Genomic DNA, 14474 nt, shown 5'->3' with positions numbered 1-14474 from the left:
GAGTTCGATTCCCGCTCACGGCCAACACCGGCGACGGTTTTCCGAACCGGTCCTGGGCCTTCCATAGGTCGACTCGGCCTCAAATGAGTACCCGGTGCGGTGTGTTAGTAAACATCGCCACTGGGGAGACAAAGGCGGTCGGGCGTGGTCGCTGCCCCGGTGCCGGCCGTGGTAGGTGCTACTCGCTAACAGCACTTGCCCCCACAGTTTGTTGAGGCTACACGGGGGATCTTTGTGCTTGTGTGTGTGTTGCTGGTTCGCTAACAGCACTTGCCCCCACAGTCCCCCAAGGCTATTCGGTTGATCTTTGCCTTTGTGTCCAGGTCCAGGCACACCTGACGGTGATCAAGAAGCGCCTCAACGAGAGCCTCTCGCTTCTCAGCCAAGTGCCCAGGCTGGGCCCCGGCATCCAGGCCCAGATCAGTGAGTGGTGCCCTCCTCCTCCTCCCTGCCCGATCGATCCCACGACCTCCTGTATACCAGGCGAGGTCGTTAACATCTCCTAGCCACCGTGATGATGATGATGATGGAACCCACGACCTCCTGTGTACCAGGCGAGGTAGTTAACATCTCCTAGTCACCGTGATGATGATATTGATGGAACCCACGACCTCCTGTAGACCAGGCGAGGTCGTTAACATCTCCTAGCCACCGTGATGATGATGATGAGAGAACCCACGACCTCCTGTATACCAGGCGAGGTCGTTAACATCTCCTAGTCACCGTGATGATGATATTGATGGAACCCACGACCTCCTGTAGACCAGGCGAGGTCGTTAACATCTCCTAGCCACCGGGATGATGATGATGGAACCCACGACCTCCTGTACACCAGGCGAGGTCATTAACATCTCGTAGCCACCGTGATGATGATAAGAGAGAGAGAGACACGCAAACTCCAAATATACAGCAGGCGTGAGGGTCGGGATCGGAACCCACGACCTCCTGCGTACCAGGCGAGGTAGTTAACATCGTTATCCTGGCTCCGTGCCAGGAGGTGGTAGTGGCGTGCGTGCATGGTCCATGTCTGCGTGATCCACCACCAACCCCTCGCTGGCTGCACAGTGCCGCGCCGGAGGGCCGTGCTGTAGCCCGGGTCACCCGGGGCGCATCCGTGGCGAAGGGATCGTCACCTGTGTGCGTGTCTGTGTGTCTCTGTGTGCGTGCGTGTCTGTGTGTGCGTGCGTGTCTGTGTGTTTCTGTGTGTGCGTGCATGCCTGTGTGTGCGTGCGTGTCTGTGTGTGTCTGTGTGTGTCTGTGTGTGCGTGCGTGTGTGTGTGTGTGTGCGTGTGTGTGTGCGTGCGTGTCTGTGCGTGCGTGTCTATGTGTGTGTGCGTGTCTCTGTGTGCGTGCATGTCTGTGTGTGCGCGCGTGTCTTTGTGTGCGTGTTTGCGCAGCATAAACAAATGGTGCTTTTTCTGGAAGATTTGATTGTTTTTGTAGGGGATGTTTCAATTTGCGTACAGTAAATATCAAATGTATCTTGCAATTTTATTGTTTGATGCGGTTGGACCCGAATCAAGAGCCGAATGGCTCACAGGGTTACGCCAAATAAATGAAACTGAAATTGACGGTGACGTCACCACGGCACCTTTGCCAGGCCAGGTAGTTGGCGCAGTAGGGGGCACAGGTGGTGGTGCATCGGCCAATCATCTCAGTCAGTCGACCCGCGGCACCTGGGTCTGTCCCGTGACCTCCTGCCAGTAGCGGGCGTTCGACACTTGACGTGGCCTTAAAGTGCACATGGCCTGGCACAAGTGCCGTGATGACGTCACCGCCACTCGGTTGCGAATCGCGGTTGTGTGTGTGTGTATCTGGTGTGTTGTGTAAACATCGCCACTGGGGAGACAAAGGCGGTCGGGCGTGGTGCTGGCCACCCACCCCCTCGTGTGCCGTTCCGGCCTTCATAGGTGCTCGCTAACAGCACTTGCCCCTACAGTCTGTTAAGGCTATACGGGGCATCTTTGTGTGTGTGTACGCGTTGTGTAGCGGGTAGCGCTACGCTGCGCTACGAACCCAGTGACCCGAGTTCGATTCCCGCTCACGGCCAACACCAGTGACGATTATATGAACTGGTCCTGGCTCTCCCCTATATCGACTCAGCCTCAAATGAGTACCCGGTGCGGTGTGTAAACATCGCCGCTGGGGAGACAGACTGCCTGGGGTGGTGTTAGCCGCTTGACAGTGTGGCCGGCCTTGACATCGGCCTTGACATCGGCCTTGACATCGGCGCGCCGCTGCTACCCGCTAACAGCACTGGCCCCTACAGTCTGTTAAGGCTACACGGGGGATCTCTGTGTTTGTGCGCCTTGCAGGTGGCCTGGCGGCCTACGTGCAGAGCTACGGGCAGGGCCTGCTCAGCGTGGGCCAGAGCTACGGCTCGGACGGCCTCGTGCCGCCCAGCGACACGCCGCCCGTCCTGTGGCCCGAACGGGCACGCGGCGGGTCCCCGGGGGAGTCTGACGGTGCGGCGTCACCCCCTCTTCTGTCTCGTCTCTATTGTCTCGTTTGTAGTGTCTCGTCTCTATTGTCTCGTTTCTAGTGTCTCGTTTCAATTGTCTAGTTTCAATTGTCTCGTTTCTATTGTCTCGTTTATAGTGTCTTGTTTCTATTGTCTCGTTTCTATTGTCTCGTTTCTATTGTCTCGTTTCTATTGTCTCGTTTCTATTGTCTCGTTTCTATTGTCTCGTTTGTTTTGTCTCGTTTCTTCTGTCTCGTTTCTATTGTCTCGTTTGTTCTGTCTGTTTCTTTTGTCTCGTTTGTTCTGTCTCGTTTCTATTGTCTCGTTTCTAGTGTCTCGTCTCTAGTGTCTCGTTTCTATTGTCTCGTTTTTAGTGTTTCGTTTCTATTGTCTAGTTTCTATTGTCTCGTTTCTAGTGTCTCGTTTCTAGTGTCTCGTTTCTAGTGTCTCGTTTCTATTGTCTCGTTTCTATTGTCTCGTTTCTAGTGTCTCGTTTCTAGTGTCTCGTTTCTATTGTCTCGTTTCTATTGTCTCGTTTCTATTGTCTCGTTTCTAGTGTCTCGTTTCTAGTGTCTCGTTTCTAGTGTCTCGTTTCTAGTGTCTCGTTTCTATTGTCTCGTTTCTATTGTCTCGTTTCTATTGTCTCGTTTCTATTGTCTCGTTTCTAGTGTCTCGTTTCTATTGTCTCGTTTCTATTGTCTCGTTTCTAGTGTCTCGTTTCTAGTGTCTCGTTTCTAGTGTCTCGTTTCTAGTGTCTCGTTTCTATTGTCTCGTTTCTATTGTCTCGTTTCTATTGTCTCGTTTCTAGTGTCTCGTTTCTAGTGTCTCGTTTCTATTGTCTCGTTTCTAGTGTCTCGTTTCTAGTGTCTCGTTTCTAGTGTCTCGTTTCTATTGTCTCGTTTCTATTGTCTCGTTTCTAGTGTCTCGTTTCTAGTGTCTCGTTTCTATTGTCTCGTTTATATTGTCTCGTTTCTAGTGTCTCGTTTTTAGTGTCTCGTTTCTATTGTCTCGTTTCTATTGTCTCGTTTGTTCTGTCTGTTTCTATTGTCTCGTTTCTATTGTCTCGTTTGTTCTGTCTCGTTTGTTCTGTCTGTTTCTATTGTCTCGTTTCTATTGTCTCGTTTGTTCTGTCTCGTTTCTTTTGTCTCGTTTCTATTGTCTCGTTTATTTCGTCTCATTTCTATTGTCTCGTTTGTTCTGTCTCGTTTGTTCTGTCTGTTTCTATTGTCTCATTTCTATTGTCTTGTTTCTTTGTCTTGTTTGTTCTGTCTGTTTCTATTGTTTCGTTTGTTCTGTCGCGTCTCTATTGTCTCGTCTCCATTGTCTCGTGTGTATTGTCTGTCTTGTGAGCCCTGTCCCGTGTGCCCCGCCACGCTCGGCGTGTGTGTGTGCACCTCGCACTGCGAGCTCCACACTCCCCGTGTCTCCACAAGCGGCCATCCACAGCCCGCGTGGGCCACAGTGACGGCCTTCCGTAGGTGCTGCTCGCTAACGGCACTTGCCCCAACGCTCTGCGGAGGCTATACTGGGGATCTTTGCCTACGCTGCGCTACGAACCCTGCGACCCGAGTTCGATTCCCGCTCACCGCCAACCCCGGCGACGATTATCTTAACCGGTCCTGGGCCTCGCCTAGGTCGACTCGGCCTCAAATGAGTACCTGGTGCAGTGTGTGAACATCGCCACTGGGGAGACAAAGGCGGCCGGGCGTGGTGCTGGCCACCCACCGCCTCGTGTGCCACAGGGCCGGCCTTCGTAGGTGCTCGCTAACGGCACTTGCCCCGACGGTCTGTTAGGCTATCTGGAGGACCTTTGTCTTTGTGCGCGTGTGTGCAGAGAGCGGGACTGCTACCAACGAGGACCTCGCCTCCGACCTCTTCCAGGTGAGTTCATGCTCGAGACATTACGCGTGAGTGAGTGTGGTGAGTGAGTAGAGTGAGTGTGGTGAGTGAGTAGAGTGAGTGTGGTGAGTGGTGAGTGAGTGTGGTGAGTGAGTAGAGTGAGTGTGGTGAGTGGTGAGTGAGTGTGGTGAGTGTGGTGAGTGAGTAGAGTGAGTGTGGTGAGTGAGTAGAGTGAGTGTGGTGAGTGGTGAGTGAATAGAGTGAGTGTGGTGAGTGTGGTGAGTGAGTAGAGTGAGTGTGGTGAGTGTGGTGAGTGAGTAGAGTGAGTGTGGTGAGTGAGTAGAGTGAGTGTGGTGAGTGAGTGAGTGAGTGTGGTGAGTGTGGTGAGTGAGTAGAGTGAGTGTGGTGAGTGAGTAGAGTGAGTGAGTAGAGTGAGTGTGATGAGTGAGTAGAGTGAGTGTGGTGAGTGTGTAGAGTGAGTGTGGTGAGTGTGGTGAGTGAGTAGAGTGAGTGTGGTGAGTGAGTAGAGTGAGTAGAGTGAGTGAGTAGAGTGAGTGTGGTGAGTGAGTAGAGTGAGTGTGGTGAGTGAGTAGAGTGAGTGTGGTGGGTGAGTGAGTGAGTGTGGTGAGTGTGGTGAGTGAGTAGAGTGAGTGTGGTGAGTGAGTGGAGTGAGTGTGGTGAGTGTGGTGAGTGAGTAGAGTGAGTGTGGTGAGTGTGGTGTGTGAGTAGAGTGAGTGTGGTGAGTGAGTAGAGTGAGTGTGGTGAGTGAGTAGAGTGAGTGAGTAGAGTGAGTGTGATGAGTGAGTAGAGTGAGTGAGTAGAGTGAGTGTGATGAGTGAGTAGAGTGAGTGTGGTGAGTGAGTAGAGTGAGTGTGGTGAGTGAGTGGAGTGAGTGTGGTGAGTGAGTAGAGTGAGTGTGGTGAGTGAGTAGAGTGAGTGTGGTGAGTGAGTAGAGTAAGTGTGGTGAGTGAGTGAGTAGAGTGAGTCTGGTGAGTGTGGTGAGTGAGTGTGGTGAGTGTGGTGAGTGGAGTGAGTGAGTGGAGGGAGTGAGTGGGGTGAGTGTGGTGAGTGAGTAGAGTGAGTGTGGTGAGTGTGGTGAGTGAGTGTGGTGAGTGGAGTGAGTGAGTGGAGTGGGTGAGTGTGGTGAGTGTGGTGAGTGTGGTGAGTGGAGTGAGTGAGTGGGGTGAGTGTGGTGAGTGAGTAGAGTGAGTGTGGTGAGTGAGTAGAGTGAGTGTGGTGAGTGAGTGAAGTGAGTGTGGTGAGTGAGTGGAGTGAGTGTGGTGAGTGAGTAGAGTGAGTGTGGTGAGTGAGTAGAGTGAGTGTGGTGAGTGAGTAGAGTGAGTGTGGTGAGTGTGGTGAGTGTGGTGAGTGAGTGAAGTGAGTGTGGTGAGTGAGTGGAGTGAGTGTGGTGAGTGAGTAGAGTGAGTGTGGTGAGTGAGTAGAGTGAGTGTGGTGAGTGAGTAGAGTGAGTAGAGTGAGTGAGTAGAGTGAGTGTGGTGAGTGAGTAGAGTGAGTGTGGTGGGTGAGTGAGTGAGTGTGGTGAGTGAGTAGAGTGAGTGTGGTGGGTGAGTGAGTGAGTGTGGTGAGTGTGGTGAGTGAGTAGAGTGAGTGTGGTGAGTGAGTGGAGTGAGTGTGGTGAGTGTGGTGAGTGAGTAGAGTGAGTGTGGTGAGTGTGGTGTGTGAGTAGAGTGAGTGTGGTGAGTGAGTAGAGTGAGTGTGGTGAGTGAGTAGAGTGAGTGAGTAGAGTGAGTGTGGTGAGTGAGTAGAGTGAGTGTGGTGAGTGAGTGGAGTGAGTGTGGTGAGTGAGTGTGGTGAGTGTGATGAGTGAGTAGAGTGAGTGTGGTGAGTGAGTAGAGTGAGTGTGGTGAGTGAGTGGAGTGAGTGTGGTGAGTGAGTAGAGTGAGTGTGGTGAGTGAGTAGAGTAAGTGTGGTGAGTGAGTGAGTAGAGTGAGTCTGGTGAGTGTGGTGAGTGAGTGTGGTGAGTGTGGTGAGTGGAGTGAGTGAGTGGAGGGAGTGAGTGGGGTGAGTGTGGTGAGTGAGTAGAGTGAGTGTGGTGAGTGTGGTGAGTGAGTGTGGTGAGTGGAGTGAGTGAGTGGAGTGGGTGAGTGTGGTGAGTGTGGTGAGTGTGGTGAGTGGAGTGAGTGAGTGGGGTGAGTGTGGTGAGTGAGTAGAGTGAGTGTGGTGAGTGAGTAGAGTGAGTGTGGTGAGTGAGTAGAGTGAGTGTGGTGAGTGAGTAGAGTAAGTGTGGTGAGTGAGTGAGTAGAGTGAGTCTGGTGAGTGTGGTGAGTGAGTGTGGTGAGTGTGGTGAGTGGAGTGAGTGAGTGGAGGGAGTGAGTGGGGTGAGTGTGGTGAGTGAGTAGAGTGAGTGTGGTGAGTGTGGTGAGTGAGTGTGGTGAGTGGAGTGAGTGAGTGGAGTGGGTGAGTGTGGTGAGTGTGGTGAGTGTGGTGAGTGGAGTGAGTGAGTGGGGTGAGTGTGGTGAGTGAGTAGAGTGAGTGTGGTGAGTGAGTAGAGTGAGTGTGGTGAGTGAGTGAAGTGAGTGTGGTGAGTGAGTGGAGTGAGTGTGGTGAGTGAGTAGAGTGAGTGTGGTGAGTGAGTAGAGTGAGTGTGGTGAGTGAGTAGAGTGAGTGTGGTGAGTGTGGTGAGTGTGGTGAGTGAGTGAAGTGAGTGTGGTGAGTGAGTGGAGTGAGTGTGGTGAGTGAGTAGAGTGAGTGTGGTGAGTGAGTAGAGTGAGTGTGGTGAGTGTGGTGAGTGAGTGTGGTGAGTGAGTAGAGTGAGTGTGGTGAGTGTGGTGAGTGAGTAGAGTGAGTGTGGTGAGTGAGTGGAGTGAGTGTGGTGAGTGAGTAGAGTGAGTGTGATGAGTGAGTAGAGTGAGTGTGGTGAGTGAGTGTGGTGAGTGAGTAGAGTGAGTGTGGTGAGTGTGGTGAGTGAGTAGAGTGAGTGTGGTGAGTGAGTAGAGTGAGTGTGGTGAGTGTGGTGAGTGAGTAGAGTGAGTGTGGTGAGTGAGTGGAGTGAGTGTGGTGAGTGAGTAGAGTGAGTGTGGTGAGTGAGTGGAGTGAGTGTGGTGAGTGAGTAGAGTGAGTGTGGTGAGTGAGTAGAGTGAGTGTGGTGAGTGAGTAGAGTGAGTGTGGTGAGTGAGTAGAGTGAGTGTGGTGAGTGAGTGGAGTGAGTGTGGTGAGTGAGTAGAGTGAGTGTGGTGAGTGAGTGTGGTGAGTGAGTAGAGTGAGTGTGGTGAGTGAGTGTGGTGAGTGAGTGGAGTGAGTGTGGTGAGTGAGTAGAGTGAGTGTGGTGAGTGAGTGTGGTGAGTGAGTGGAGTGAGTGTGGTGAGTGAGTAGAGTGAGTGTGGTGAGTGATTGGAGTGAGTGTGGTGAGTGTGGTGAGTGAGTAGAGTGAGTGTGGTGAGTGAGTAGAGTGAGTGTGGTGAGTGTGGTGAGTGAGTAGAGTGAGTGTGGTGAGTGTGGTGAGTGAGTAGAGTGAGTGTGGTGAGTGAGTAGAGTGAGTGTGGTGAGTGAGTAGAGTGAGTGTGGTGAGTGAGTAGAGTGAGTGTGGTGAGTGAGTAGAGTGAGTGTGGTGAGTGAGTAGAGTGAGTGTGGTGAGTGAGTGGAGTGAGTGTGGTGAGTGAGTGTGGTGAGTGAGTAGAGTGAGTGTGGTGAGTGAGTAGAGTGAGTGTGGTGAGTGAGTGGAGTGAGTGTGGTGAGTGAGTAGAGTGAGTGTGGTGAGTGTGGTGAGTGAGTAGAGTGAGTGTGGTGAGTGTGGTGTGTGAGTAGAGTGAGTGTGGTGAGTGAGTAGAGTGAGTGTGGTGAGTGAGTGGAGTGAGTGTGGTGAGTGAGTAGAGTGAGTGTGGTGAGTGAGTAGAGTGAGTGTGGTGAGTGAGTAGAGTGAGTGTGGTGAGTGAGTGGAGTGAGTGTGGTGAGTGAGTAGAGTGAGTGTGGTGAGTGTGTAGAGTGAGTGTGGTGAGTGTGGTGAGTGAGTAGAGTGAGTGTGGTGAGTGAGTAGAGTGAGTGAGTAGAGTGAGTGTGATGAGTGAGTAGAGTGAGTGTGGTGAGTGAGTAGAGTGAGTGTGATGAGTGAGTAGAGTGAGTGTGGTGAGTGTGTAGAGTGAGTGTGGTGAGTGTGATGAGTGAGTAGAGTGAGTGTGGTGAGTGAGTAGAGTGAGTGTGGTGAGTGAGTATAGTTAGTGTGGTGAGTGAGTATAGTGAGTGAGTGAGTATAGTTAGTGTGGTGAGTGTGGTGAGTGAGTAGAGTGAGTGTGGTGAGTGGTGAGTGAGTAGAGTGAGTGTGGTGAGTGTGGTGAGTGAGTGTGGTGAGTGAGTAGAATGAGTGTGGTGAGTGAGTAGAGTGAGTGTGGTGAGTGAGTAGAGTGAGTGTGGTGAGTGGTGAGTGAGTAGAGTGAGTGTGGTGAGTGAGTAGAGTGAGTGTGGTGAGTGAGTAGAGTGAGTGTGGTGAGTGAGTAGAGTGAGTGTGGTGAGTGAGTGGAGTGAGTGTGGTGAGTGAGTATAGTTAGTGTGGTGAGTGAGTATAGTGAGTGAGTGAGTATAGTGAGTGAGTGTGGTGAGTGTGGTGAGTGGAGTGAGTGAGTGGAGTGGGGTGAGTGAGTAGAGTGAGTGTGGTGAGTGAGTAGAGTGAGTGTGGTGAGTGAGTAGAGTGAGTGTGGTGAGTGAGTAGAGTGAGTGTGGTGAGTGAGTAGAGTGAGTGTGGTGAGTGTGGTGAGTGAGTAGAGTGAGTGTGGTGAGTGTGGTGAGTGAGTAGAGTGAGTGTGGTGAGTGTGGTGAGTGAGTATAGTTAGTGTGGTGAGTGAGTATAGTGAGTGAGTATAGTGAGTGAGTGTGGTGAGTGGAGTGAGTGAGTGGAGTGGGGTGAGTGTGGTTAGTGAGTACAGTGAGTGTGGTGAGTATAGCGAGTGTGGTGAGTGAGTGTGGTGAGTGTATTGAGTGTGGTGAGTGAGTGAGTCTGGTGAGTGTGGTGAGTGAGTGTAGTGAGTGTGGTGAGTGAGTGTGGTGAGTGAGTGTGGTTGGTGAGTGTGGTGAGTGTGGTTAGTGAGTGTGGTTGGTGAGTGTGGTGAGTGTATTGAGTGTCTTCTTGTTTCTTTCGGTAAAGTCACGTAGAAGGGAAGTAATAAAATAATAAAAATAAAACATAATAAAATTATTCTCACGACGTTTCGGCCGAAACGTCTAAGAATATAGTGTGGTGAGTATAAACCTCTACTTGAAGCTTTCGTGACTGCAGGAATTCATATTCTTTGGGTCTTTCGGTAAAGTCACGTCGCTAGGTTCAAAGAAAATAACAACAAACCACGACGTTTCCATCGCAACACAAACGGCCGTCGTCAGGAAAAGGCGGTTAGCTTCTAAAGGCAAACTTTATAAAGAATTCCCTCATCAAACCTCTACACCACAGAGCTCGATGTATTTCCGACCAGTGAACTGCAACACGTACCCCAAGCCCTCAAGATGAATGCATATTCAGACTACACAATCGGTAAAGCTATCGCCACGCGCGCTGCGATCGTGTTGAACCTCCCGCCCGCCCGCCCGCCGTTCCAGATGGATGCTCGCAAGGCGGAGCAGTTCAACGTGTGGGCCGTGATCGCCCTGCTCGTGGGCATCGTCGTGGTGACCACCGTGGTGGTCGGGAGCCTGGTGCTGCTACGCCGCAAGGCTTACCGCCCCGTCAGCACCAGCGAGGTGAGGGCTGCTGCTGCTGCTGCTGATGACGTCTGTTGGCATTTCTTGATGATGTTGAGATTTTTGACGAGAGAGAAAAGCAAACTGCAAATATACAGCAAGGAGGGGTCAGGGTCGGGATCGAACCCACGACCTCCTGTACACCAGGCGAGGTAGTCAACATCTCCTAGCCACCGTGATGATGATGATGATGATGATGAGAGAACCCACGACCTCCTGTACACCAGGCGAGGTAGTTAACATCTCCTGGCCACCGTGTAGCCACCGTACAAGGAGTTCCACGTGTGTGGCACCTTGGGTGTGTGTCACCGTGTGTGTCATTGTCTGTGTGTGTCACTGTGTGTCACTGGGTGTCACCGTGTGTGTGTCACTGTGTGTGTGTCACCGTGTGTGTCTCTGTGTGTCACTGTCACTGTGTGTGTCACTGTGTGTGTGTGTGTCAGGCAAAACAACCTCCTACCTCCTCGCGGTGCCGGACGGGCAACACTGTCGTGGGCAGTGCTGTGGGGGGAGGGCCAATGCCCATTGGCCTCTCCCCTCATGGCGTCTGTGACCACCACAGTGGCTAAACGGGGGCTCTGGACGGGTGCGAGGGGCTGGTAACCCCTCCACCTTCAATTAACCACCACTAAACTACGAATTAAACATAAACCTGTAATTAATAAGCTTGTGCCGGAGGCCCCGGGGGGTCAGGCTTTTATGACGTCTCCTGGCCAAACCCCATTTGGCGGAGCCAGGAGATTGAATTGTAACCCTCGGGGCTCCTCCAGAAACAACGAAAAACCATTGCGGATGGCCACGTGGAATGTTCGAACGCTCACTGCGGAGGAGAGGCTGCCACTCCTCTGTCGGGAGCTGGACAGGTACCGCCTGGATCTCTGTGGCATTCAGGAGGTCCGGTGGACCGGTTCTGGCTCCTGCCACCATGAGGGGTGGACAGTCCTCTACTCGTGGCAGGAGACTGCCAAACAACAGGGTGTGGCTCTTCTTCTGAACAAAAGAATGAAGGGGGCGTGGGAGCGTGGCGGTGAGGTGTGGGAAGCTGTAAGCCCCAGGATACTTTGGGCTCGCCTTCCCATCAATCAGAGGCGAGGAGTGGTGGTCGTGGTTACTTATGCCCCCACCGAAGACGAACATCCGTGGAGGGATGCAGGCAAAGCCGATGAGTCAGACGCTTTCTATGACCTCCTGTCACAGGTGCTGGCTAAAGTGGCCACTCGGGACAGAGTCATCTTGTTGGGTGACTTCAATGCCCGAGTTGGTCATGATGCTGGCACCTGGTCTGGAGTGATTGGAAGGCATGGGCCAGATCAGCTCAATAATAACGGTAGGAGGCTGCTAGATTTTTGTGCAGCCCATGGGCTTGTAATTACCAACACGCTCTTCCGGCATCGGCGCATCCACACAACATCATGGATACATGCCGGGTCCAAGCAAGAACATCTGCTGGACTACATAGTGACGGACCAGCAGATGCGAGCCCATGTCCTTGACACCAGGACCTACCGTGGAGCTGATCTGACCTCTGACCATCGACTAGTCATCTGTAAGATGCGCCTGCCATTCTTCCACTCCGGTGGTGGGTGTACACCCAGGATCCCATTCCAACCAAAAGTGGCCTGGTCTAAGTTAGCTGATGAAAGTTGCAAGCGAGAATTTCATCATCGCTTGCAGCTGGGGTTGGCATCGTCCCCCACTCCACCTGATGTCGAGGGTAAATGGGCGAGGTTTAAGACTGTGACTCATGCAGCTGCAATGGCTGCTTTGGGTACGCGGTCCAGACCTCCCCGGGAACCCTGGCTGACGGAGGAGGTGTTCAGGTTAATTGAGAAAAAGCGACAGGCCCACTCTCATCGCCTACAGCATCCCACGTCAGAGAATGAGGAGGTTTACCGCAGTCTTCGCTCGGAGGTTCGGAGAGCCGTGAGGCGCTGCAAGGATGGGTGGTGGTCGCGGGTTGCTGAAGAGATGGAGTCTGCCTCAGTAGCCCGCGATCACAAATCACTATTTAACTCCATCAAAAAAGTAACCTGTAGCGCCACACCTATTACCATCATTAGAGGAAAAAACGGTGATCCAATCTCCGACCCCCAGGAACAGGTTTGCAGATTTGCTGAGCATTTCTGTGAGGTCCTGGGGGAGGGAAAATCTCTCAGCCAGGAAAACATCATGGCACAAAGTGGGGATAACCCTGCTGAGGCTGCGGTGCCTCAAATATTGGAAGAGGTCACCCCCTGTGAGTGGCTGGCTGAGGTTGAGGAAGTACTGAGGGCGATCTGGAGTCTGAGACCAGGGAAGGCACCGGGCAGAGATGATCTCCCAAGCGAAATGCTGAGGGAGGGTGGCGTTTGTGCACAGACTGCCCTATATGACATCATAACAACAGTCTGGACCACTGGACGGGTTCCGCAGGACTGGAAGGATGCCCTGGTGGTCCCCCTCTTTAAGAAGGGGGACCGTACCGACTGTAACAACCACAGGGGCATCTCACTCCTCAGTGTGCCGGGTAAGGTCCTGGCAAGGATTATTCAACATCGCCTTGCTAGGCACGCTGAGGAGAGGCTTGCGGAGCCCCAATGTGGTTTCAGGAAAGGGCGGTCCTGCACAGATGCCATATTTTCTGTCCGTCTGCTACAGCAGAGGTGTAGGGAATTCCAAAAAGACCTACATCTCTGCTTTATTGACCTGGTCAAGGCCTATGATACCATCAGTAGGACTGGGCTCTGGGTTGTTCTTCGTGCTTTCGGAGTCCCTGACCCTCTGCTCACGATCATTAAGGACCTTCATGATGGTGAGCGGGCCCGGGTAAAACTACGTGGCCGGGAGTCGGAGCCTTTCCCTGTACACCTTGGGGTGCGACAGGGATGTCCTCTGGCTCCCACATTATTTAACATCTATTTCGACTGCGTAGTTCGTGAAGCCTTCAATAGCTGTACCGGGGGAATTACCATTTAGTACAGATATAATGGGAGGCTGATCGACGCCCGGGTGCGATCAAGGGATGGCTCCCTATTGGTCAACCACGTTATGTATGCCGATGATTTGGTAATAGCTGCTCATTCAGAAGAGGAGTTGGAGACGCTGCTGCTGAGACTGGAGCGTGCCACTAAGAGGTGGGGCCTTACCATCAGCCCCACCAAAACTAAGCATATGCCTGGGTATTTTGTACCATCGGGCACTCCACCCCCACAACTCCCAATCGGTGATAGGGCAGTTGTGGAGAGAGTGGAGAGTTTCCCATACCTGGGCAGTGTGCTTATGACCGGCTCCAGTTTATCAGCAGAGGTCTCACTCCGAATCAGTCGAGCGGCAATATCTTTTCATCGGTTGCGTAACGCTGTGTGGAAGCTACCTGGTCTGTCGCTCCGCACGAAGCTTCAGGTCTTCTCGGCCACGGTCATTCCCTCCCTTCTCTACGCTTGCGAAACGTGGATCCCCCTAGTGGAGCATCTTCGCCGGTTGGAAACATTTAGGCTGGCCTGCCTACGATCCATCCTGGGTTTAACCAGGCTGGATTGTGTGAGGAGCTCACAAGTCCTTGAAAGATCTGGGCAAAGTCCCATCAGTGAGCTCCTCCGGCAGGCAAGGCTGCGTTGGCTGGGTCATGTAGCCTGCATGCCCAGCCACCGCATGCCTAAACAGCTTTTGTTCGGCCGGATCGAGGGGGCTAAACGGGCGCGGCACGGGCTAGAGAAGAGATGGAGTGATGTGGTACAGGAGGACGTGTAGCTGAGTGGACTTGCCGATGACTGGTACCAGCGGTGTCAAGATCGGCCTCTGTGGAGGAGGCTCGTGAAGGACGCTACTGGGCAGTTGGAGGCAGTCGCCCTCCAACAACAACGGAGGGCGGAGGAGCGACGCTCACAACAACGAGCGGAGCGCCGGGTGGCTAAAGCACAGCAAGTTGGCACAGTAGGGGGCACAGGTGGTGCATCAGCCAGTCATCTCGGTCATCTCGGTCAGTCGACCCGTGGCACCTGGGTCTGCCCCGTGACCTCCTGCCAGCGGGCGTTCGACACTTCACGTGGCCTCAGGGTGCACATGGCCTGGCACAAGCGTCGTGGTGACGTCACCGCCACTTAGTGGCGAATGGCGGTTGTTGTTGTTGTTGTGTGTGTCACTGTGTGTGTGTCACTGTGTGTCACCGTGTGTGTGTGTCACTGTGTGTGTCACCGTGTGTGTCACTGTGTGTGTCACTGTGTGTGTGTGTCACTGTGTGTGTCACCGTGTGTGTCACCGTGTGTGTCACTTTGTTACTGTGTCACCGTGTGTGTCACTGTGTGTGTCACTGTGTGTGTCACTGTGTGTGTGTCACTGTGTGTGTGTGTCACCGTGTGTGTGTCACCGTGTGTGTCACCGTGTGTGTCACTGTGTGTGTCACCGTGTGTGTGTCACCGTGTGTGTGTCACCGTGTGTGTGTCACCGTGTGTGTGTCACCGTGTGTGTCACTTTGTTACTGTGTCACCGTGTGTGTCACTGTGTGTCACCG

General features: G+C 52.9%; 2 protein-coding genes across 2 annotated transcripts in view; both read left to right on the top strand.

Moving 5' to 3' along the window:
* LOC144737186 (MAM and LDL-receptor class A domain-containing protein 1-like) overlaps window positions 1–14474 on the top strand; it is a 328015-nt gene that overhangs the window by 149542 nt on the left and 163999 nt on the right. The window lies entirely within an intron of this gene.
* LOC144737177 (suppressor of tumorigenicity 14 protein homolog) overlaps window positions 1–14474 on the top strand; it is a 78952-nt gene that overhangs the window by 64165 nt on the left and 313 nt on the right. Inside the window, exons 15-18 of the mRNA XM_078619899.1 lie at window positions 324–423; window positions 2316–2465; window positions 4296–4342; window positions 9845–9985. Coding sequence (XP_078476025.1) covers window positions 324–423; window positions 2316–2465; window positions 4296–4342; window positions 9845–9985 — 438 coding nt within the window. The remainder of the gene's footprint in view (window positions 1–323; window positions 424–2315; window positions 2466–4295; window positions 4343–9844; window positions 9986–14474) is intronic.

Source organism: Lampetra planeri, chromosome 65, assembly GCF_965212315.1.
Source record: "Lampetra planeri chromosome 65, kcLamPlan1.2.h2, whole genome shotgun sequence".
NCBI lineage: Eukaryota > Metazoa > Chordata > Hyperoartia > Petromyzontiformes > Petromyzontidae > Lampetra > Lampetra planeri.
The sequence above is the reverse complement of the archived record's forward strand: the minus strand, read 5'-3'. Positions and strand labels throughout refer to the sequence as shown.